We start from the raw sequence: 25,281 nt of genomic DNA, 5'->3' as shown, positions 1-25,281 counted from the left end.
CACCCACAAATGTTGCTTAAGTTTACACAGTGCAGACATCCTACACCTCTTTGCTGGCTGTTAACCCTTAGTGCAACTCCTTATATGGACATCTTCAGGCTTTACAAAATAAGTTTTTCCATCTTATGTGTTGTTGAGTCAAAGTTACGATTAATGTTATATTGCATATTTAAATAAAGAAATAAAAAAACGGGAGCAGCGACAATTGTGCACAAATCACAAAATTTAATTTTTATTTAATTTTTGTTCATCAAAAACAAGCCAAGTTTGAACTGGGACATACTTCTGAATTTCTGATTTTTTTATTTTTTTTAATTGAGTACCTTTTGCTCAGGTGTGTTTATATTGTTGGTGAAAAAAAAAAATCAGATTGCTTATAGGTTTTATTGAAGGATATAAGACACTTTTAGCCTTTGAATATACAGTATGTTATAATATAGTAATGGAAAAAAGAACTCTAAAAGCTCTGTGCTCTAAGGGTTAAGCTCACCTTACAGGCCACCTCAACCTTCATTGGACTTCCCCCGAACAGAGTAGGAGGTGAATTGGACCTTGAGGTCTTGGAGGAAGGTGTTCTGGTCTGTGGAGCCTTGGAGGAGGCTGCAGTCTCACAGCGATGCAGGAAGCGTGTCACCTCCAGCTGGAGCTCGATCGTGTTCATGTGCCTTATGAAATTGAGACAGGTCCATACTTTTGAAAATAACAACATTATAAAAAAGTCTATTCGACAGAGAGTGATGGAAGTAAAACATTTTTTTTCTAAAACAGGCTAAGCTATTTCCATCCCACGAGTGTGAAATAAAGATATGAGATAACCTGGACACATCACTGGACGACATCATCTTCCTGAATGAGTTGACCTGAGGTTTTTTTCTCCCAGCGCTACGGCCTTGCTGCTCCTGAAGGTATGTCCTCAGATGCTCTTTGGCTCTGACCAACCAACGCTGCACAAGGACAACAGAAACTCTCTCAAAAACACTAGTTTTAAATGCTTTGCCAGATGTGTAACAGTGGAAAAATGTGATATACCTGTTGCTCTCCCAGTTGTAAATATGAACTGGCTCCATGTGTGAAGAAGCGGATACAGGTCATGGCTGCACGTACATGATCCTGTTCACATGAAGAACATTTACGGGCAGGATGTGATTATCTGTCGGCAATCTAACATCAGCATATCACTGCACGAAGGAAATTATAAACTTACAACAACCAGAAAATACTTTTCTTTTTGGTCTTCAAACATTTACTGAGATTTAAATATCCATGGTTTCCAACGTGAGGGTGAGGGTCATGCAAAACAGTCACAAGATAAATCTAATGTGTAATTTTTTACTCGGGGCAAAAATATGAAAAAAAAAAAAAACAACAGAACCTTGGAATATAAAATAATGTTTTTTTCCCCAAATCATATTTGTTTGTAATATATTGCATTTTGAAATTTAAGAAACCTTGGGATGAGCTAATATGATTCTACAAACTGGATTGGATAACAGAAAAAGAAAACCATAAAATCCTCTCACCAGTATTTCTGTTTACTTTCAAATCATTAAAAAATAAAAGTTGTTTTATTTTACCATCATGAACTGTTGGAGCTGGTAGAGAGTGTTAAAGTATCCTCGTCGCTGCAGGAACTGGCAGGCGGCGAGGAGGTAGCGGCTGCATGTTTCCAGGCTGGGGTCCAGTTTTTCTAGTGTCCCCTGCAGTGTTCCAAGCCTCCCCTGTTCCAGACTGGGCTGCAGCACACCGTCTAAAAACACCTCCTCTGGGCAATCCTGAACCATGACGGCAGAAAAACACTTGTAAAATGTCAGTGGAAAGGGAAAAAGGAACATACAAACATATTTGTTCACCTACAGCTTCGGTTTTGTATGTTTTTATTGCACGTTTGACCTATTTAAAAACAAACCAGGAGGAATGTGCATGAGCATGAAAATCATGACTTACAGTCTAAGTTTTCTTTTTATCTGCAGAATGAAAAACAGGTCCGGACACTTAGTAAATATTCTCGGCTATGCTCCGTGCTGCAGCAGCCTTCTCTGTCACTTTGAGTGTGATCCTCTTCAACTCTGCTAAATTAATCATCACATGTCAAAAGCAATGTGATGAGAGACGCCAGAATTCATTCTGAGGAATAAACCTGGGGCCAAAACCCTAAATCAGCTGTGTGTGGAATCGTTCAGACACGCCAGCTTCAAAGTGTGTGTAAAGCAGTGAATAATGTCTCACACAAAAGGTGTTAATGTTTAAAAATTTGGTTTGAAATCATGTGAAAATCACCAATATTCTCTGTTCTGAAACTCTTGAGGGGGACATGTCCACTTGAGTAGCCAAACACACACACCCAAATGCTTTAGTGGGTACCGAAGTGTGTGAACGTTGCCGTCTATCAATGTTTGTACAGATCATTAACGTAAACACTGGTATCAATCCATAGTTTAATAACTAGTGTACAAAAATACAGAGCTGGTTTAGCTCCAATCCTGCTCTCCATCTCCCTCCTTCTCTATCAGTGGTACTGCAGCCTCACAGCAGGAGTTTGATCTTCTTCCTCTTCTTCTCTAGTTCATTTTCTCATCTCTCATCTCTCACATTTTTGGGACAAAGACACCTCAGCTTGGTGGCAAACCAAAGAGCAGTAATGTAGGAGCAGGTGAATTTTCCAGATAAATGATACCATAAAAAGATTCTCTCACCCTGTTGAGCAGGTACGTGAGGGCCTCAGTCATGCAGTCGTGACGCATGTAGAAGCTGATCAGAGCCAGGTGAGTGCCGTATGTGTTCAGGTAGTACAGACACTCCTGGTTGAGGTTGCCTCTCTGCGTTTGTGCCTCTGGTTTCTCGACAGTAACTGTGTCATTCAGCGTCTCCTCCAGTTCCCTCAGGGAGGCCAAGATGTCCTCACCGAAAGACTAACACAAACACAAAATATTGAATAATCTATATTTTACATGTGCAAACGGTCTTAATTTAACACAGTATCAAACACTGGAACCTTCTGTTAGAATATTTTTTTTGTTATATTGTTTGGGACATACACCAAATTGATTAAAGATTAAAGAAGAAAGTAGTTAGTACTAGTTAGCCAGTGTGTTGTCTTTTGTTTTTTTCATTTTAATGTTGTTATTGTCAATGATCATTAATACTAATTGCTCTTTGCTGCTTCTTCTGCTGCTGGAGCTCTCATGAAGAGACAACGCACAGTGGAACCAAACAAGTCTGACATCATCAAACAATGTCTTTTTAGCAAATGGTCTGTGTTTATTTCCTGCTTTGTCTTGCCTCTCCCTGGCAAAAAAAATGTAATGACGTTTTGGTAACCAAAGCCACAGGGTGTCTTCTTACCGTGGACACAGTGGGTCGTACGATGGTCTCCAGGTGCTGGACAATCTCCTGCAGTAGTAAGGAACCCATGTTGAGCTGGTTGCGGTCCATTGGAGCTTTGAGGCAGCGGGAAAACTTCTCCCTTGCTACGAAAAGGTTTCCTCCCTTCAGAGAAGCCATCGCCCACGCTTGCCACACACCACCTGGGTCAAGTCCACTCTTGGTTGACACCTAGTATCGCAGACAGACATTGAGAGAGCCACAGAATTACATTTTCCAAGATATATTTATTTATTTCATTTAGATCTGGTGGGTTAATATCCCATGATCATCTGACTACCTTTAAAACATGATAAATAAAAGAAATTTAAATGATTGTGCTGAAGTGTCCCTGGAATAATAAACTATTTAATAACACAACTTTACTACACAAATATGGAGGCTTAAAAGTGCCAAAATTAAATAAATAATTGTGTCATGAATTAATGAAATGTGTCATAAATTAATGAAATGTGTCATAAATTAATTAAATGCGTAACTAATTGAGTAAAATACCAATTAATTTTATGTAATAAACATATAATTATTTCACTATTTAATTATTTCATGTTCCGAAAGTGCCAAAATTAATTAAATAAATAAATAAATGTGTCATTAATTTATTAAAATACCAATACATTTTATGTAAAAAACTTAGATAACTATTTCACTATTTAATTAATTATTTCATGGTCCGTATAAACAGTATATACAATTTACTTATTTTATTTTTGTTAACTGTGCCATAATAGCTACTGCATATTGCAACATACAACATTTCATATTATTCTGTATAACTGTATATAAAATATGAAATAGTCTGTATTTACATAGCGCTTTTCTAGTCTCGATTAGACACATTTTCATACAGTTTTTCTATCACTCCTCATTCACAGCCCAATTGTGCTCAACACGCTGCCGTCAGGAGCCAGGTGGGGCATCTTGCACGTAGAGAATCAAACCCACAACCTTCAAGGCGAAAGACGACTCGCTCTGCCACTGAGTTACTGTAGTGTTTCAATATCCTCTGCGAAACTGTGTACAGTGATTCTGACTCAAAGTCGTGTAAATATGGTAACGGAAGCACCATGTGACAAACCTCCACTGCCAGCTGGTAGTACTCGGCCTCAAGGAGCTGATTACGGAGACGTGTGACAGCAGCAATCTCCAGAATGTCGTCCAGAGAAGGAATGTATTTGTAATTGGCTGTCACAAGAATCTTAAGTACATCTACTTTACTGATGTAACTGTGGACAAAAGAGAAAAGAGAAAAGTTTAACTTCCAGACTCTGAAACCTTGATGTTTCTCTCTCTCTGCAAATCAGATCAACATTAAATTTGTCTTTAAAGCACACTTCATGCAGCCCGCGTCATTTCTATTATGATTAATTTGTCATCATAAATATTTATAGTTTTAATTGTGAACTATATATTTGTCCATATCGAAAGAAACACTTTTATTTTGAAATGTCACAAATATTGAAATATCTTGAAGGAATTTCCTGATTAGAGATAGAATGAAAGTTTTTTTTTCAGAGCCGATACCGATTATTATTAGTCAAGTAGGCCGATAACCGATATTTGGAGCCGATATTCATTTGCAGTAAAAATGAAAATACTGGCGTCAAAATTTTGAATAATACAAACACAAACACTTAACTTTGTTTAAATGTCTTTAAACATATATTCATTAAACAGCTTTTCAGATTTGCAACATGTTAATGGTTTTTTTTTTTTTTTATCTTAGACAATAGACAACTTTGTTTTTAAATAGTAACAAAAAGTGCAGGAAACTCCCAGGCTCAGCAGCATGTCTTATAAAGTGTTCTACAGTAAATAAAGTTTTAAAAAATTTCAATATATATTATAATAATATATAATAACTCAAATGTTATCTTTCACCCATCTTTGTTTTAAATTCAAACAAAAACAAAAAAGTGCAGGGAGTTCCCAGGGTTAGCAGCATCACTCATAAAGCTAACTGAAATTTTAATAAAATAAATAAATAAATCTCTTATCGGCCGTTGGATTAAAAAAGAGGCAGATGTTGATATGCGTCAAAATGCCAAATATCGGCGCCAATAACCAGTCTATCCCTAATCCTTAAAAATTTTACGCTCATATCACACTCCTTCAACCGAACAGTGTTTTTTTCCCCAAAAAGTTCGACTCTTTTTCAGATTAGGTGCTTAGTTATTTGAGTTTGAGAGCCCTGCTTCAAAGCATTTCTTTTGTTTCGCTATCAAGTCTAAATAATTCCCAGTGTCTGACAAAAGGTGTTTGCATCACACTGACCAGGCACCACATCTCACCTGTCACACAAAGCCAGGTCCTGGTTGCGTCCGACCTTGACAAACATCAGCTTGGCACTGAAGAGCAGCTGCCGCATGACGTCAGTGAGGAGGCAGGCGTCCACTTCCGGGTTGGTCAGCTTACGAGACAGAGAGCGGCAGTGGAGGATGAGCTGATGTCCGCAGGCTGTTTGGTCGCTGTGCAGAGACAAAATGGCCGCACAGAGGTAGGCACTGGGAGCCTGGAGGGTTACAGCAAAAGAACATTGTTAGTCTTTATTTATGCAGGTGACTTATTCTAGAAAACAGAATAACAGTTAAACAACACCAACTGTTAAGGATAATTATGATAAACAGTAAAAATAACCTGAACTTAATCAAGAACAGGACAATTGTGGAGACTATTTGAGTTCCTGTGTTCCTGCTGCTGCGGATTGAAACATTGGTGGTCATTTAATCCACAATCCACCCCGATTTTTCTCCTGTACTGGGTATCCTTGCAGCTCCACCTGCTATTGCAACCTGCAATAATTGTCTTTTTGAGACTGGGGGAAATTTGGACGCAATTTCTTGTATCTATTACAACTTGCATTAATTTCCCCCTCTATTCTATTGGCTATTTACCACTTTACTGCTGATACTGTTTTTAATTTTGTCTAATGTATGATATTGAATGATGTCATTTTAGGTAATTGAGCATCTTCAGATCAGCACAAGCATCTGAGTGTACAAACTATTTTCAGAGGAAGGTCTAGTACCATGATGTTGCAAATAAGGGTGCTTTCACACCTATAGTTCGATTGCTTTGGTCTGCACCTGTCAGAAAAATGTTATAATGTAGCAAACAGACGTGGGTATGGTTTGCTTTCACATATGCATAGTTCTAAACAAACCAAAATAGACCGCCAAGACCATCGGAACCAGACTAACTTATTTCCATCGGGCGCGACACCACCACGTCACCGGAGCTGATCGCTGCCACTCTAATCGATGCAAGTATTTCCACCAGCCACGCTGCGGCTTCTTGTGTGAATACGGCTGGCTCGCAAGGCTGCGCTGCGCTGATGGCAGACGTGCCAAAGGACTGAGATTACATTCACACCTACGCAAATGAACCGAACCACAGCATTTGGTGCGCACCAACACATTTGATGCGCACCAAATGCTGTAGGTGTGAAAGCACCCTAAATGTCAGTTGTTTAAATCCTGTTGTTCCTCTCCGACACACGTGTTTCTTGTGCAGAATATCGTTTAATTTTTGCTCAAAAATGTGCAGTTTCGGTGCAACCATTTCTGTTTCATGTAAAAAGTTCAAATCCAGACCTGTTCATAGTAGAACTCGCTCCGCAGTAACTGATTCTCTGCCAGGTTTGTACCGAGTTGGAACTGTCGGTGGACCACTTCAGGCAGATGCAGCATATCATCCAAAGCTTCCTCCGTCACCAAAGGACTATCAGCCACTGCAAAACAAAGTTCAACAGGAAAACATACATTATTCTACATTAGCTTGACTCCATAAATAAAAACAGATTATTATTCTTAATTGAAAACAGCAACAAAACAATCTGATTAGACTTATTACCTTCAGCTGGTTCCAACTCATCATCAGAACTGTGAATGAGAAAAGGCACATTTCAAAATCACAAATCCACATGTGTTCAGTGGTATGGACCTAAGGCTAGGACAGGCTTGTCCTCTAGTTTGTTAGACGAGACAAGATTTTAAATGTGCAATAATGTTCCAATCATGACTGGATTTATTCCAGGCATTTGCATGAGCAGCATCTACCTGTCAAATGCTCTGACTCTATAAGAAAAATTTCAAAATAAAACTACACGCTGTTGAAATCACACATACATTTGTATGAAATAGTGTTCAAAATGTTCCAAACCACAGGAAAACTCACTCTGGGTGAAAGTAGGTGTAACACTGGTCACAGACTCTGACATCCTCTCCTGGACACCCGTCTACAGGCATCTTACGCTCTGAACAAGCTTGACACACCAGGCGACCACATCTCCGACAATGATGCCTCCTATTAAACTAAAGAGAAAAAAAGACAAATAAAAAAAGAACGTGTGAACATTAGATCTTATTATTTTCCTACTTTGTTTTAATAAACATACTGTCATATTCTTCTTGTCCAAGTCCAAATCCAAGCGTGAAAAGATCATTATGTTGAGCTCCATTCTGCACAATTACTATATTTGCTAAACTTCAGTAACAAAGTGTTTCCTTAATGTTTTACATAGGAGCCCATTAAAAATGGGCCTTTATTAAAAATAGGAGCTTCTTTTTCATTTCTGACACTCACCATGGTGAACCTCTCACGCTGGCAGACCATGCACACATGCTGCTTGGTGTCGGGGACCCAGTCTTTTTGAGCTGGCGGTTGATCTGGAGGCTGATACTTGACAGGTGAGCGGCGTTTTCTCCCTGCTGAGGTTCGATCCCGCTCTCTGTCCATCTGTGAGGAGGGGGTGTGAGTCGGGGTGCTGCCTGAAAAAAATGAGAAATAACAAGAACAAAACCATTTTTGAACCAAAAACTCTGATTCACAGTAGTTCATTGATTTTACACACACACACATATATATATATATACATACACATATATATATATGTATATATATATATATATATATACATACATACATACATACATACATACATACACACACATATATATACACACACACACATATATATATATATATATATATATACACACATATACATATATATATATATACATACATACATACATACATACATATAGCGGGTTTCACATTATAATCTTATCAAATGGCTCACTTGCTGAGGGTGATGAAGAATCGATTCGACTGGATGAAAGGGAGCAGTTGTCTTGAACAGGACACTGCATCAGAGCGTCCTGGAGGCTGATGACAGAGTCTGGAAAATAATATTTCACATTTTAATAAAAAAAAAAAAAGAAGCCTCAAGCCCCCACACTGAATATCCAACTCAAGGTTGGATTTAAGCAGTTCTGTTGCTAAATACACCAGACTCTTTTGTTAAATATTGAGATTTTAGAAATGTTCTTATGTTGGAGATTCAACGGATGTTTTCAGAAGTCTTTTTAACTGATCTACAGTTTGGCATTGTTTCGTTTGATTCCTGTGTTGGACGTCACGCTCATGACTCTTCCAGTAATGACACTCTGTCATCACATTTTTGTATCGGCTCAGCCCACTTAGAACCTCACCACGCCATGCACTAAAAAAGTACCAGGTACTATCCCTAATGGAAAGGCGAAAACCCATAGAAAAAAATAGAGTCAAGTCACAACTGTGTACTGGAAAAGTGCCATAATTCTTTCACAATGGACCTTCTTTTAACAACTTGGCACTGTAAACACAGGTTGACCAGTGCTGAAAAGGTAGGTGATCTGATGCCCATTATATGGTCACTTCTGTCTACATGAATCATTGTCACTGACCAGATCTTGTCCGTTCTCTGGGTGCACAGGAGAAGTCCAGGGCCTTGCAGCCATAGTCTGCCAGAAGCTTATCGATGTCCTTGGCACCAAATCCGGCCTCCTGACCGACCAGGAGGCTGCGCAGGGTTTGCACCGCCATGTCTGCCCAGTCCACCTTCAAATTGATAAGCAGCTGCTCAAGCATCAGCAGAGGCTCAGACAGCAGGGCGAAATAATCCTGCCTGGCTGCAGAGGGCAGAGTCAGCAACACCTGAAGAAGGAAAACACCAGAATTTAGAATTTTGTTGAGTCGAGTAGAGGACATCTCGTCTCATATCAAACCCTTAAATTTGAAAAATTGGTTGCATGTACATCTGGCAAAGTACAATCCGGCTTAAATATAATTTTAGTTATATGTAACATGCCAACTGAACTTTCAGGGGGAAAAGACACAGCAAAGCACAAATTGTTATTCAGTGCTACGAGTGGTTACATTGAATGTTTTAAAATTAAAATTATTTGCTCTTTAACTGGATGTTTTTTTTTTACTATTTCCCATTTTCATGTTCTTATTTGTCTCAACTATACAATAGACTTATTTCTATTATATTTTTACATTTTACATTACCGAACAATTTGAGCAGCATTTTATGTATGAAAGCTGCCATGTATATAAAAGTATATATTATTATCATTAGTATAGTAGTAATACTAATAGTAGTAGTATTTTATTTCTTAAGACGTATGACAGGAATCTTTAAGGGTCAAAAAACAATAAATTTTTTACAAGTTTTTTAAGAAAGGAAATGTTTTGGCCCCTGAAGAATGATGAAGCAACAACAAATTAAATCTAATACAACCAAACAAACAAGACCAAACGATCTTAAATTCATATTCACAAACCTTAGAGCCCAGATGAAGAGCGTGGATGTGTCGCCGCCGTGCAGGAGAGACCTGCCTCTGAAAATGCAGCGTGAGGTAGTCAGACAGGAAGTGACAGGCGGCCAGTCCGGGGCACCGGTCCAGAGCGCGCTCGCAAATGTCCAGGCCCACCACAAAGTCAGAGAGGCCCTCCAATAACTGAAGAAATGGTGAAAAAGAAATTATAAGAATCATGTACAAGCAGAAAGTCTTCACTTTCCAGCATATAGTGTAAAATCTACTGTACAGTAGATGATGTGTAATATTTAGAGGCTGGCTTAGAATATAACACATCATATTATATGACATTGATATATGTATGAATGTATATTTTTCTATTAAATTGTATAATTATGCATTTTGTGAAAGTGCTTGTTCAATTCCAGTTTTCATATATTAAATACAACTTTTACAAATACAAACTTATTTTTACACACTGCCTTTAACGATCATTAATTTTCAGGTCAAAATCTGTAAGGCGGATGTCACTAAAGGGAGTGTGACATGGAAAATGTGGATTTAAAGAATGTTGGAAACTTTTTAGCTAACGCACTAGTGCACTAGTCTAATTGTTTTATGATATTTCAATGATGTTTGGACTTTTATTTTTATTACCTAATTATATCTTAAATTATAAAATTATTAGAGGTCAACCAATATGAGCTCTTGCTTACTTACTTTGAGTTCCCTTGAAACAGAGATACTGAGTGTTTGCAGACCTTTACCTGAGAAGCCTCATCTGTGTGTCCTTTGTCTAGCAGATTAAGCAAATGCTCCGTCTTTAGCTGCAGTTTCAGCTGCTCAGATACAGGATACAGCTCCACCCACTGTGCACAAAGAGCAAATTCCTGCAAAAAAAAAAAAACATTATCCAAAAATATGCAAGTGGGTATTTATTGGGTGTTATTTTCCATTACATGCCACAGGAGATTAATTAATGAAGGCTCATTCCAATCTGCTGCACCTACTTTTGCCTCCAGCATCATGGAAAACACGGATTCAGAGTTTGTCTTTGACTCAGTTCTCATCTCTTGCCAAGTTGCCCATGGCAATGGAGGCTGTAAATTCAACATCTGTCACAAAGGAAGCACAGAAACTTATCACAACACAAAGGAGTGTAGTGACATCACTGAGAGATGTGCTGCTTACATAAGAGGGTAGGAAAAAACACTCTAAAGGCTGAAGTCAAGTGGAAAAACTTTCCAAAAGGGCAAAGTCATTAAAAGCATGATAAAAAGTATCGGTTACTCAAGCTTAAAGTTAAAATGTATATTTATGCATTGAAGAACAAGCTTAAAAGTAGTTCCTTCACCTTTAGTTGAACCATTCTATTAATTGTGCTTTCCACGACTACTCTGTGTTGTCTTACTAACAATGCTATTTGGCATAAAGATTTTATCACTAATTACTATTCTTTATGTTATGGGCAGCCTGTTGCCTGGAAGAAGGGAAATGGGCTTGCAGCTAAAAGGTTGCTGCTTCAAATCCTGAATGAGAGGCAATCAAATGCAGTCACAATTATCAGCGTCAACACTGTACCCAGCGATAGATATCCAGTTCTTTCTTCTTCAGCTCCAGGTCTTTCCTCAGTGAGGTCTCTGTGTTTGGGTCAGTGAGGCAGAAGTCGAGCAGTTCCAGGCTGGATGACAGAGGCCATCGCTCCAGAGACTGAAGGGCAACGCGACCTCGCAGGTTTGCATCCTGTACACGGAACAGCTGACCAGAACCTTCAACTCCATCTGAACATAAACAATCATATAAACAGACGTTTGTTACATTTGAAGCAGAAGCAACTTTCACATGATTTTAAATCCTTTTTTTTTTGCTGGATTTACTTCAAATTACTGGTTTAGTGATTGCGATTAAGTGATGATAATAACTTTATGGGTCAAAACTAATTATCATTTCAATAGTGCAAGTAGAAACCTTAATGGCCAACATTTTACCAGGATTTCATCTAAACATTTATGATTAGGAAAAAGAGTTACTTGATTCGGTAACACAATTTCATTTTAGCTGGACTATGTTTAAATAGATGATTGAGAACCAAATCAATTGTCATGTTAACTTTATAAGAAGATTATTGTTTTCATTCGAAAATAATCTGCTTTTATTTATCAAATTGTCCAATTAATCATTTATTCTATAGAATGTAAAAAAAAAGTTGACTGTTTTTTGATAATGATCACACATATCATTATTTATTTAAAGTGCAAGAAGAAACTTAATCGACCAACATTTTACCAGCGTTCCTCACCTTCCAAAGCAGCACAGGCAAGTAGCTGGTCTCTTAGCGCCCCCTCCTGGCTACAGCCTTGCCCATACAGCTCCAGCAAGCTGAGTGCTCGGGCCAGGTCTCTGGAGGAAAGTGCCTTCTGGAAGGCCTCAGCAGCCACAGACTGGGCAACTTCATCCTGTGGTCCAGACAGCAGGAGAGTGACCAGAGGTTTCCCACAAAGAACTGCCCCGAGTCCAGTAGATCCTCCCTCACCCTCAGCCAACGGCGTGTCCATTACTGGTTCAGCCATGGTGTAAAGGTAGGACCACAGAATAGGAAAACCTTTCAAGAGGTTATCAGCCTCACGAGAAATCTGTTCGCCGTCCAAGACAACCTCTTTACGCCCACTACGGAAATACCCCGACCATCCAGAGGATTGTGTCCGAGCAGTCTCTCCTTTACATGCACTCAGGCACACCAGCGTGGCCAGTAAAGGGGAACGGGACTTAAGAAATGACATTGCTGATGGTGTGAGGAGGAAAGAGTTTGAGGAAGAGGAGGATGAATGAGAAGGTGGAGAGGTGGAGAGGGTGGTGGTTGAGGCAGAGAGATCTTCCACCGACGCCTCAGAATCCGAACTCGTATCAGACTGAGTGCCTGAGACAGTGTCTGTGATTCCCAGAGTTGACATGTGCTCCTGAGCATGATGTTGGAGTAGCGAGGACAAGCTGGCAACACTGAACACTCCATCATCTTTTTTGGCCTGGTTGGAGTCTATTTCAGTACTTGGACAAGAGAACCACAAGGGCAAAGACTCACAGCATCGATGAACAATCACCTGCTGGACACTCAGTCGCAGACTTTCCTGCTGCAGCAAGGACAACACTCTGCGGAGAAATTAAGCAGGAGTCAGGTAAGCTACAAATATACCGTGTGGCAGATTCTACCTCCTCAATTTCAGTGGGTTGAAGCTAAAACAGAGTAAAATGTCATACAGTGACAAAATGAGGGTCTGCTCACATGGAATGCATGGAACAAAAGGCTCACAGAAATTCTCTTTGTATTACAAAAAGTTGAGAGTTGCAGACAGGCAATAACCCTGATGTGTGCTTCTTCATACTATTACGGTTTAGCCAGTGCGTACCTGTCAGGAGACACCTGTCTGTCAAAGAGCAGGTGGGAAAGAAGCTTAAATGGGGTTTGGAGCAACACAAGCAGGGGATTCCCAAGCTTCACTTCACTGTTATGATCTAAAAGAAAAAGCATACATACTTAAGTGAAGTAAAGAGTTATGGAAGCATATTACATTCACATAATAAATAATTAAAGAATTAAAAGTCCTTCTTGAGAGCTCAGATTAATGTAAGCAAACATGTCGAGTTTAGTTAAGTTGAATCCAGTTTTACTTTGTGGAATTCAGTCACTTAGGTGTAACATTGAAGAGATATTTCTTCTTCTGTGAAGAGTTGTTCATCATCTTTACTCCATGAAACATGAATGTTGTACCTTCTGAAGCCAGGCAGCGCACCAGCACAGATGCCAGTGTGTTGATGTAGTCCAGGAAACTACGAACATAATCTGGTCTTGCGAGGTCTCCGTCTGGCTCAAAGGGGCAGAGCTGGTCCAGAGAACGAAGCAGCTGCTTCATGTTGGTGCGCACGGGGTGAGCGTCCAGCTCTGTCTGCTTCAGGTTGGCCTGCTCGACTAACAGTGCCAGGAGAGAGCTGCCAATGCTACCTTCTGTCAGACATAAAGTATCCAGACTCAATGATTGTGCCAATCACACAATATGCAGAAGTTGGTAAAAGGCTTTTTTTTACTTGTTACTCTAAAACAGATCAATTATAGGAGTATGTTTAATTTGAATTTTTCTGTGCTTCTGTCGGTGCTGACCTATGCCTTCCGTAGCAGAACTCAGGACCTGCAGCGTGGTCTCCAAGCGCTGAGCCAGACTGAGCCGAGCAGCGATGCTCTCCTCAGTCAGTGATGGTTGACAACACAGGAGCACTTTGTGAATGCAGCAACCAAATGGACTGGCAAACACTTGGTCCTCCATAACAGCTTCTGGGATTTAAGAATGCAACAGAAACAAAAACTATTAAGAACGAACAAAAGAGTTCATCTTTCAGATATGACACAGTGGGACACATGCAAAAATTACGTATGACTCAATATCATACCACAGTCTTTTTACTGTTTTGCTTTATTTCTTTCCCTTTTTCTTAAAAAAGTCCACATAGCTCACATGATCACTACAGCTATTCAATATTTAAATCAAACATCTGGTCAGGTTTGCATCAAGCAAGTTATTTCTTAATTATATGTGGTCATACTCTGAAGTGGGGTAAACATTTTCAACCATTTTAATTGATATGATAATAATTTCTCGAATGAAAATATTTAAATGTACCTGTTTTAACAGAGCCTTTGTTAGTAACAAAATGATTCAGGATCTTGCTGATCTGTTGCACTACCATGGGAAAACCACAGATCCCCTCAGAGTGAGGAACTTTTGGGTCGACTCGTACTCCTGTGGAAGCAGACAGGAATTATAGTCACACTTTCATTCATTTATTTTTACAGTCCATCTGAGAATCTTGTCATTGTACCTCGAGTCTCGAAACTGTTGTGGAGTCTCCGCTCTGCTGTGTCCAGCAGCTGCCGGGACGTCTTCCAAAGCTGACAGTGGCAGCAGGCCAAGTCAAAGGCAGCCATGGCTGCTGGACTGAGTTCCTCCAGCAGATTAAAGAGAAGACCAGAGGGGTCTGAAGAGCAGCAGCTCAGCCAGTAGCCTTCCTCCAGGGAGGGCATCAGGTGAGCAGAGGTGCTGAGGAGACGGTCTGCTATGTCCGAGATGGAGTAGAAAGCCACACCTGCAGAGAAACACACACACAGATTCAGATATACAAGTTTGCATAAGTTTGTAAGAGACAAAAATGATTTTATTTATTATTTTATTTTATTTACTTTTAATTTTTTAAATTTTTAAATTTATTTGGCACTTTTCAAGCACAAGCATAGAGAGATTTGCGGATAAAGAGGGAATAGATTAAAACCGATAATGAAATAAAACCTGAAAATTAAGTTTGAACATTTATTTTAAATTAAAATGGAAAATAAAAGTTACAAGTGCTCAATTAATGTGAAATTGAGGTAACATCATCACATTACAGGCGATCAATCAAAAGGATTGAGGTGGAAAAAGGGTTGATATCTCACTAAGAAAGAATCCTATTTTACACAACCAGCCAACTTGCACTGTCACATTACTATATTTCCAGCACAGTTATACATATATAATTAAAAATTATATTTCATGTAAAAAATTAAAGAAAATGGTGTAACTCAAATGTAAAGAAAACATAATTTTCCTCTGTGTAGATTCTAATTTTCAGACAGAAGCTTTTCAGGCTTAAGACTCAAAATGTCATGAGTGAGTGTTGAGTAACGGCATAACAAGTTCAATAACTGTCAGCAAAACATTTCTTTTCTGATCGTTGTTTAGAGAAAGTCAGAGGAGCAGGTACTTTAAGGTACAACAACACACACAACTCTGCATGCAATGTTAGCAGATTTGAAGCATTGAGAACAACACTGAGTAAAGCTTTACCAGTTGGTTCAATACACCTTTTAATTTATAAGTGTGGTGGTAATGAGTGGTGAGGAAAAAAATGTAAACCAGAGTCAAACCTGCAGCAGCAGCACTTCCGATGGCCTGCAGCGTTGACCGTCCACTGCTGCCCAGCCTAACCCTCCCAGTGCCTGAAACAGTGGCTGAGCCCAAGCCTTCCGATGAAGATGATGACGAAGACATAGACTGACTCTCCATCTTCTGCTCCACCTGACCCAACTCCACCAGAACTTCTTTGTAGCGTTCCATAAACACCAGCTCGCCACAGTATGGAGACGTTGCCAGATCAAACACAAGTGACACCTGCAGAGCAGCCAGGAAATACACACTCATTTTTACAATTACAATAAGCTGCCAATCTGTTTATTGGTGGTTTTCATAATGGAAATCGTCACTAAGCCTAGTTTAAACAGCATTTTTAATTATGCATAACTTTAAACCACTGAGTCATGAATGCAGGACAATAACCATTTTTAAAACAATGCCATGAAGTGTATAAACAAACTTAAAAAAAACATTTATAAGAGTCATAATGAGCGTATATTACAGTAGTTGTGGGCTAAAGTAAGGATATGTTGTTATTATTGGTAGTAATATTGTATCATGGTAACAACAGAAGCAGTTTAGATATGATAAGAAGGGTTTGCCATTCAGACCTGACGAGCCTCCATGAAGTTTCCTCGGCGGACGCAGGACATGAGCAGAGACTCTGGGGGGGACAACATGGCAGGGACCAACCAGCTGTGAGGGCCTCCGCAAGGACAAACCTCCAGTTCCAAACAACCTGTCGCTGCCCCTCCTCCACCATCTGAAGAAAGATAAATTAAACAATAAAGAATAAAACAACTCTTCAAAAAAAGTTACACCCTTAAGGACAAAGACCCACACAGAGGAACAGTCTTTAACGATAAGGTGAGATCACTGTTATATTTATTGTCTTTTTATATGGGGATTCTGAATCGTCTATTTGAGGGGAGGAGTTGGTATTCACTGTTAAGGGATGTGTCAGAGGACTCCAATGGTGGTGCTAAGACTGAGAGACTGCAGACTCTAACAGACAATTATATATCCTCCCAGGTCCTGACATATACATCCCTCCCTTTCCCAAGCATGTCAGACAGGCCTTCAAAAAGAAAAATATGTGGTCAGTCTAGTTTGTCTTGGCAGTTTAAAATGGCAGTAAAGCAAGGCCATTGCCTAAAATCTATATAATAGGCTGCCAAAACCAAATCATTTTCATACTACAGCCATTATACACTTCTACAAACATACTTATGGGTAGTATATTCGATTTCTGCCAATAAACCCTTCTTAATGTAAAGTGGACCATTAACTGGCCCAAGAAGACACCAACAGTGGGATATTGGTGGACAACAGTGAAAATTATTTAATAAGTAATTTAATAATTATTTGCATTATCCCGATTGTATCAGGTGTATTGTTATCATGGACAGTGTTTTGTTTTGAGTTATTCTGTGAATCCAACCCCTACTGGATGTAATGGAAAGTAGGGGTGTTTACATCTTACCTGAGGCACTCGTGCTGACGTCATTGCGTTTCTCGATGGAGGTTTGTCTCTCTGTAAGCTGCCTCCCTGCTCTTCTCCTCCTCCTCAGACTTGAGCTTTTATTGCGTCCCAAAGAAGTGGAGGCAGCACAGCTGACGGCCGACGTGTAGAGAGGGCTTTCTGGAACTGCAAGTGAGTTTAACATCAATAGTTTTTTTGTTTCTTTGTTACAGTATTTTTTCCCATGAACTAGTGTAAATCATAGGGCTGTGAATCTTCACTGGTTTCACAACCACCGCTGCAACTGACAATTTTCAATTTCACTTAATCTGTGTATGAGAATTATCCAAAACTTGCATCTTAGGAACAATTATTTTCAACATCATAAGTAGTAGAAAAATTGTGCGTCTCACCACTTTCACTGCCCTGGTTGCTGGTGATGATCTGCAGCCTCCAATGAGCCTCTGCAGTGCGTTTGGACAAACCCTGCAGACGAGTTCCAAACGTCTCAGCCGTTACTGAGCAGCCGAGGTTCTCCACCGCCTCAGCCTCTCGAAGCAGTGCTCTTCCCCCCTCCTGCCCCTCCTGCTGACTCATCACACACATGCCCTCCAGTCCTTCTTTCAGCAGCTTCAGAAAACCTTCCATGGCCGTGACATCAACCAAAAAACCTCTGCAGCCCAGGATGAAGTGTCCCAGGTCCAGGTAGCCATGGTGTGATGCCGTGGGTGAACCTGCACGCAACTTCTGATTCTCTTTCATGCCATGATCAGTCTCCTCCGTTTTGATTTTGGCTCCTGATACTACATTTGTGTTTCTTGTATCAGATGAACAGTCTTGATTTATATTGCCTGTGTTTGGAGTTGAGTTTGTGTCTATTTGACTCTGCTGTGTAAAGTCAGTGGTGGAGAGAAAGAGGAGGGAGAAGATGTTCTCCAGGAGCTCCAGGCGGAACATGGCTGGCACGGCCTCAAGATAGAGCTGACACTCGGACAGGTAGTGCTGGAACTGCAAATGGCAACCTGAGAAATTATACAACAATCACAGATTAACGTTAATATGTCAGTATTTATATTTTTGGGAGGTATTTAAGGGTTTTAGTCTTAGCTTTTTTTTTTTGTTGTTGTTATTATTATTATTATAATGTATTGTTATACTGTGTTATGTGGCACTGTCAGTAGCTGGTGAGAAACATAGTTTAGTTTCACAGTGAGTATTTTTACAAATACCATGTAAAATGACCATGACCTTGAATCACTGAATAAATGATCATCATTTATGTTGCATAAAATGTAAAAGATGGCAGTAAATATTAAATACTTATTCTAAGGCTACAAAACAAACTATTTTTATTAAAATGTTTCCCCTATGTTTGCTGGACAATGTAGTTTGTTTGAATATGTTCTTTCAGGGTTACAATTTTTACTAAATTCACAAAATGTTTTTTATTTCTCTGCTTTTTTTTTTTAACTGTTCTACAATTATTTAACTGAGAGAGAAAAAGTACTCCATCAAAACCAGAAAGCAAGTCTGGCTTCATACCTGCTGCAGAAGCTGTAGTTTGATTTTGGTCTGCTTCTGTTTCAGAGATCTGGTGCTGGTGCTGTTGCTGAACGGACTCACAATTAGTGCAATTTGAGTATTTATGTGCATTTATACAAAGAGCATAGATGGCATATTTCATAGCACAGAACCCCTGAAACAAAACCACATTCCTCTGCACTCCAGGACTGATAACATTGATGGCCTCAGTGTCCTCTGCAAGAAAAAAAAACAATAAAAAGCATTAGACAGGGTCACGTTATAGGAGTCAATATGTGTTAGTTTAGACTCCAGAATTCCAGAAACAAGTGAACGACATAAACCTGTTCCTGCTTTATGTGGCAGTTGCTGGAGCAGATCCAGTATCCTGCTCTCTTCAAACTGGGGCAAAGGAGTCAGTGAGTGTAGAACATAAAGAGCTGAATGATGGTCCAGAGTGTGAAGTTGCGTCAACAGGGACTCCATGGAAATATCGCTGCAATAACAGAAAACAGAGAAAAACATGTAAAACACACAGAACAGCTGTGACAGTAAAAGCAGGTCTCTGTTTGAAAGTTGTGGCTTTACATATTCAGTACCTGTATTTAAATATACACATGTGCATACAGTATATAAATTGAACTATAAGCAAAGCAACTGAGACATTTGAGGCAGCTAAGCAATTAATCAAGAAGATTAACTTTGTTGCAGCACATGGAAACACATGTGGAACTGTTTTGTCTTGTGGTGAGACAAACAAGATATCAATGCTTAATTTGTCGATGTAACCGGTTGTAAAATATTCTATAGAGAAAATGAAGACTGAAATTGAAACTGTGGTGCCTTCCATTTACATCAACTGGGAGTGATATCACGTCCAATTTGACTGTGTTCCAGTTGAGAAGTCGGGAAATAAACATGAAGGCAAATGTGACCACGTTGTGATTCAAATAAAATGGAAGATGCAGTCAAAAATGTCAACAAAAAAAAACAACAAATGCTTACGGGTTGTTGTTTTTACACCATTCAAGTATCCTGAGCTGAGAGGACAAAATATTGGCAAACTCCTGCAGAACAGTGTCACTGGCTGGTGCCTGAAAATATAATAATATAAATATAATAATCAGCAAATGATTTCACTTGATGCTCAAAACATCCGTTTCTTCACTAAATGACTCTTAAATTTCACTTGTGACCTGCTCATGGTGAAGGACAGTGAGCAGCTGCTGAGCCGAGCTCAGACTGCGACACTGAGTCCAGCCGAGCAGCAGCAGAAGACGAGACAATGGCCGGAACTCCAGCTGCAGCAAATCCCTCAGCTGAGAGAACTCCTCGTGTTTAATCAGGTCAAGTGCAGTGACCTACAGGAAGGGACCAACCATTACACTGTTGAATTTTATCACATGCAGTTGATAACCAAATTTAACGGATCAATACGATCCAAAAAAATGTTAGTATTCCAACAATTGCGACTGACAGAGGACTGACTGTCTGCACTTCATTAATTTTATTTTAAAAAGTTAAAAAAGTTAGTCTGATTTTTTTTTACAGCACATTTACAGTTTCTCAGTGTTTGTATTTTTCTACTGTTCTTTGAGAACTTACCAGGACCTGCTCCAGGAAGTGCTTCCCACTACTAAGGCACTCAAAATAGATGGTCTTCCAAATAGATGCACGATCCTTGTGGCAACATAAACTTAGAGACAGCTTCTCTGCCTCAGAGAGTTCCACTGAGGGGATAAAAAGAACACAAAGAAAATAAGTCCAGGACTCCCTTGAAAAAGAGGTTCTTAATCTCAATGAGACCTTCCTGGTTAAATACAGGTTAAATAAAAAAATAAAAAAATAAGTACATCCATGATGACAATTTGATCATGATTGTTATTATTATTGTTGTTAGGTCAATGATTTGATTCAGTTCAATGCCACAATGCACTGCATCCACGGGCTACTTTTGTATCAGTTGATACAAGCAAAATAAATATTAATTTAAATATTTCTTTATTTTTATTGAACTGAATTGTTCCAGACCCCCAAAATAAAACTAAATAATAACAGATCATTCAAAAAATAAAACTTTTGTAGGTAAGACAATTACGTCAAATATATTGAATAAAATATACAATTCCAAATGTATGGAAGTATGGGAGGAAAAATAATGACATGTGTATAAACTGGACTAAAAATCAAATCACAGCATCATTATAGTGTATGGAAATGAGTCAATGAAAATAAGTTGTTCATGAAGTACCAAGAGGAGTCTTGCACACTAAACTGTCTAAACTTGCAAGAATACCTTCATTGTTTTATAGCTCACAGGACATTGCAGCAATAAATATATTCTTGCAAGTTCAGACAGCGAGCAATAGTCTCCTTGCTACTTGGAAACAGAGACAAATAAACTCATAAACAAACACAAACTGAAAAACAAAAAATATTATTATCCTAATTATTATTACAACTTCAAATATTGTGTAAATGTGTCATGACTCACAGACAACATGCGGTAATGAGAGAGATGTGTGCTGCCACTATCATGTGATTATAGCGAAAGCAAGAGCTTCACGTCTGCCACTGATTATGTCAGCTGTGTGGACTCACCATAAGCTAAAATAAGAAAAGGGGAAATCAGCTGAAGTGAAGCTGGAGAACTGATAGACTGGTTTATACAAAGAGAATGTTTGATTCAAAGACGTAAAAAGAAATTATATCAGAACCATATCTGCAGTTTGATACTACAATGTTGTGGTTTGTGGTATGTAGTCTTCCTTATTATATCGATATGGTGTAATATTGGTTGGTGGTCCGTGTCGCCAACTGAGCAAGACATTGCGTGAATTTTCATGATTCACAGAAGCAGAAGTGGGATCAAGAGAGGAAAGCGGTGACATCTGCATTTCCACAAAAAAAGTCTAATCTCAGCTTAGACTATAAATATTTTACCAGTTCCATTACTAATACACAAAAAGTAAACAACAAAACCCACATTAACAGCTCAGAAGAGGAAACAAATGGGCTGTGGATCAGCACTTTTTACTGATTTATTGATTTAACCTCGATTATTTTATTACTTGTTTGGTCCATAAAATGTAGAAATATATTCAGTTTAAAATGTTTACACACATTATGTGTAGTGATTATTACTAGTGCGTATATGTTACATAATGTGGACTAATGTGTATCTTATGCAGGAAATTGTGTAACTGGGAATTTGTGAATGTAAAAGCAACATTTCAAAGGAGCTGCTCAGCAAATTAAAAAAAAAGAAAAAAGAAAAGGTATTCTCACCCACTCACTCATCTTCTACTGCTTTTCCCTATTCTATTTTATTCTATTAAAATGCTCTTCTCATTATCTCATATTCAGTCTACCTTTTGTGTCGGGCGTGCTCCTCAGAAGATGGTCCCTCTGCAGCCTCAGAGCGGTGGAGCAGTACAGAGAGACCAGAGCATCACACTGAGGACGAAGCAGCGAGCTCAGAACCCGCTCCTCTTTGAGTGGTCCGTCTCTGGCTGCCCACAGCTCTTCACACAGTGTGTCAAACTGATCGCCGCTTCTGTGAGAGCTCCACGGCATCACCGCCAAAACTGCATAAAAATCCTCCACCCACTCCTCCATCTTCTCTGGCTTCAACTCTGGCTTTCTCAGCTTCCTCCGCAGGTGTTGGACAAATGTGTTCTGTAGAGTATGGTCCTCTGTGGATGACCCCTCCTGGAGGAGATGTGAAAAAATAAAACAAGGAACAGCAAATATTTCATGTAGTCAAGTAGTACTATTTTATGTAGTCAATGTAAACTGTTAAGTAAGAGCACTTCCTGGTTAGGTTAGGTTGGTTAGAGATGCTAACATGGGCATGGAACAATCTACAAAATGATTTGAAACTGAAGGATCTGCTGTTTTCAGTTTTTGTATTGTGTGATAATTGTTTTTTTTTCATTTTGACTCATTCGCTGCCATTGACGTCTATAAATGTCAATTCGCTCCTGAACGTTCACTGCCATTTGTCTATATCAAACCTGTAAACTAAGTGTAATAGAGGAAGACGACCCGAGATGAGGACTGGGGAGGGATGTGTGAGGTGACGAGGGGGATCATGACGAACAAGAAAGGAGGGAGTTTACGGAGCCGTGCGCTTCAAAAAGGAACTGGAGCTCAGCGGTGAGAAGCCGAATTTCTCGCGTTTTCTGTTTTTTGGTCAAAAACTGTGTTTCTAGTGGAATCAGCCTATTTTCTAATGTGTTTCACTAAAGAACGGAAAAAGGTAGAAACAAACTTTTTTTTCCAGATGAAAGAAGAAAGTATTATTTTTTTTGGTAGTTTCATTGTCATAGAACACAATATTCTGTGTGTCTTGAAAGATGGGTTAAAATGCTCAAAAAGTATGTATGGGACTCTGCTCTGAAAATGGCTGTCAGCGAATGTGTTAAGTGTTTGACTCTACCTGTAAGAACAGCGCTAAACACTGAGCCAGTCTGGGCTTCTTCTTCTCCAGTAAGGTTCGAAGACAGGACTCAACAGCAGCATCTGCAGCTGTTTGGTTCAGCTGAATGTTCAGAAAGGAATGGTGTAAATCCTGCTAAAAAAAAAAAAAAATTAGAAAAAGTATCAAGGCAGTAAAAACACAGAAAAAGGTAATCAGTTTGAGCAAACCTAGTATTAGAGTATTTGGGTTATTAAAATGAAATTCTTATTAAGTTTGTGCTTCTTTGTTATTACTAGTTTGGCTGTCAACTAGGGCTGTAACCATACACAAACTCACGACTCGATTTGTATGACGATTTTTGACCCACAATTCGATACATTCCACGATTTTTTTTTAAATGTGAAAAACATTTCATTTAAACAACATTTACTTATATAACAACTTAATGTAACATTTAATAACAAATATTTAGGAACACTGTGAACAGATTTGAACATAAATAAATAAATAACCAAAGATTTCTCTCTTTTCTGTAACAAAATAATACTGTGGAAAAATACAAAGTAAATGATCAATCAGACTGGGATTTGTCCCCAAAGCATGCTGGGAAGTGTAGTTCTTCATGAGAAGCAGTTTTGTTCCGATGGAAATAACTTGTTTTGATAAACAGAAAAGGTAAGACAACATTTCCGCTTGTATTTCTTGAAAGTTCGTTGTTTTTTTGCTCTTATTTTGGGGCTGGATCCGTGAATCTTGGTCGTAGAGTGATAAAAATGGTACCGCTAGAATCTGTGAATTCTCCACTGTTTACATAATCACGCTGACGTTCCAGCGCCGCATGCGTGGTAACGGGTTTTCCCCGCTCCTGCGGGTTTGATCCATTGGTGTTTTAACTGTGTTTGGTGAACTTAAGAATGGTTTATATGAGCTTTTAGCTGAGTTTCTGACCTTTCTGTGGGTATGCAGCATGTCTGTGTTTGTTAAAGTTAGACATGGTTTTATGACGCTTTTGTCGCTGCATCTGATGCTGCCCCCGGGAGCGGGGACTTAGTAAAAAAGAGATTAACGCGATTAAAAAACAACGCATTAATTAATCACAATTAATGCGATAATTTGATACCCCAAATAAAAATAAGTTAGGCAGCACTAACAGCTCATATCATGTGGCTGACTAGAAAAATAACTGGGAGTTAGAAAGGGCATTTCGCGATTCTGTTTTCTCACGCCACGAGACAGGTTGGTGGCTCTGAGTATCGTGATTTCAAATTTCGATACGCATATCATTATAGCCCTTCTGTCAACAAAAGTATAAATTACAGTAACCTTCAGAACAGTCTCTGTAATTCCCTCTGACCCCAGTTCTTCCAGGAGCAGTAGGAACTCCAACTCTCTCCTGACCCTGGGAGGAACCTGAAAACCAAAAACAAGTGTTATTACAGTAAGTCACACTGTTGGTGGTTCTTTAAAACGTTGTTTTATATAGAAAGACATACAATTGAATTGACATACAATCATGGGAGAATGGCTCGATATCTCTTTTTTGGGTCGATACCGATATCATAACCTGTATTTAAGTATCTACCTATAGCAATGTCAGTCCTATACTATTATTTTACAATTGTTAAACTGCAAAGCTGTTAAAAACACATCTGTGCTGATGTATTTACCACTTACATACATTTCAAGCAATTTCAGAGTCAAAATTACCTAACTGTAACAAATGTTCTCCCATAAAGAAGAAATGAGCACCCCACAATACGACTACATAATAATACTGTTGCTAACTTTCTATTTATATTTTTTACAGTCTGTGTACAGTGAAGCATGGTATTGGAGCAACACTAATAGTAGGTGTAAGAGAAATATTATTATTCGGCCTTCTCTAAAATTTGCAGCTTACATTCCTAAGCACAAACTCTTTAATCACAAAGACCTCACTGTCGCACTGGCACCAGTCATTTTCTACAGAAT

The 25,281-nt window shown here is 39.0% G+C and overlaps 1 protein-coding gene across 1 annotated transcript in view; it reads right to left on the bottom strand.

Moving 5' to 3' along the window:
- Positions 1-25,281, bottom strand: part of zfyve26 (zinc finger, FYVE domain containing 26) — a gene marked incomplete at its 5' end in the record, with an annotated part of 34,355 nt that overhangs the window by 5,357 nt on the left and 3,717 nt on the right. Inside the window, 36 exons of the mRNA XM_083886508.1 lie at positions 491-665; positions 817-944; positions 1,030-1,110; positions 1,575-1,772; positions 2,694-2,909; positions 3,343-3,552; positions 4,460-4,607; positions 5,673-5,893; positions 6,975-7,111; positions 7,234-7,262; positions 7,558-7,694; positions 7,966-8,150; positions 8,465-8,563; positions 9,111-9,360; positions 9,993-10,169; positions 10,736-10,858; positions 10,979-11,083; positions 11,550-11,749; positions 12,268-13,115; positions 13,373-13,478; positions 13,735-13,968; positions 14,122-14,292; positions 14,639-14,758; positions 14,838-15,101; positions 15,919-16,162; positions 16,516-16,667; positions 17,388-17,552; positions 17,780-18,388; positions 18,909-19,124; positions 19,232-19,383; positions 19,893-19,981; positions 20,084-20,248; positions 20,493-20,617; positions 22,259-22,598; positions 23,329-23,460; positions 24,634-24,720. Of these exons, the coding sequence (XP_083742634.1) occupies positions 491-665; positions 817-944; positions 1,030-1,110; positions 1,575-1,772; positions 2,694-2,909; positions 3,343-3,552; positions 4,460-4,607; positions 5,673-5,893; positions 6,975-7,111; positions 7,234-7,262; positions 7,558-7,694; positions 7,966-8,150; positions 8,465-8,563; positions 9,111-9,360; positions 9,993-10,169; positions 10,736-10,858; positions 10,979-11,083; positions 11,550-11,749; positions 12,268-13,115; positions 13,373-13,478; positions 13,735-13,968; positions 14,122-14,292; positions 14,639-14,758; positions 14,838-15,101; positions 15,919-16,162; positions 16,516-16,667; positions 17,388-17,552; positions 17,780-18,388; positions 18,909-19,124; positions 19,232-19,383; positions 19,893-19,981; positions 20,084-20,248; positions 20,493-20,617; positions 22,259-22,598; positions 23,329-23,460; positions 24,634-24,720 (7,038 nt within the window). The remainder of the gene's footprint in view (positions 1-490; positions 666-816; positions 945-1,029; positions 1,111-1,574; positions 1,773-2,693; positions 2,910-3,342; positions 3,553-4,459; positions 4,608-5,672; positions 5,894-6,974; positions 7,112-7,233; positions 7,263-7,557; positions 7,695-7,965; positions 8,151-8,464; positions 8,564-9,110; positions 9,361-9,992; positions 10,170-10,735; positions 10,859-10,978; positions 11,084-11,549; positions 11,750-12,267; positions 13,116-13,372; positions 13,479-13,734; positions 13,969-14,121; positions 14,293-14,638; positions 14,759-14,837; positions 15,102-15,918; positions 16,163-16,515; positions 16,668-17,387; positions 17,553-17,779; positions 18,389-18,908; positions 19,125-19,231; positions 19,384-19,892; positions 19,982-20,083; positions 20,249-20,492; positions 20,618-22,258; positions 22,599-23,328; positions 23,461-24,633; positions 24,721-25,281) is intronic.

This window comes from Microchirus variegatus (assembly GCF_963457635.1).
Source record: "Microchirus variegatus genome assembly, chromosome: 3".
Lineage (NCBI taxonomy): Eukaryota > Metazoa > Chordata > Actinopteri > Pleuronectiformes > Soleidae > Microchirus > Microchirus variegatus.
This window is presented reverse-complemented; position numbering and strand designations above follow the sequence as displayed.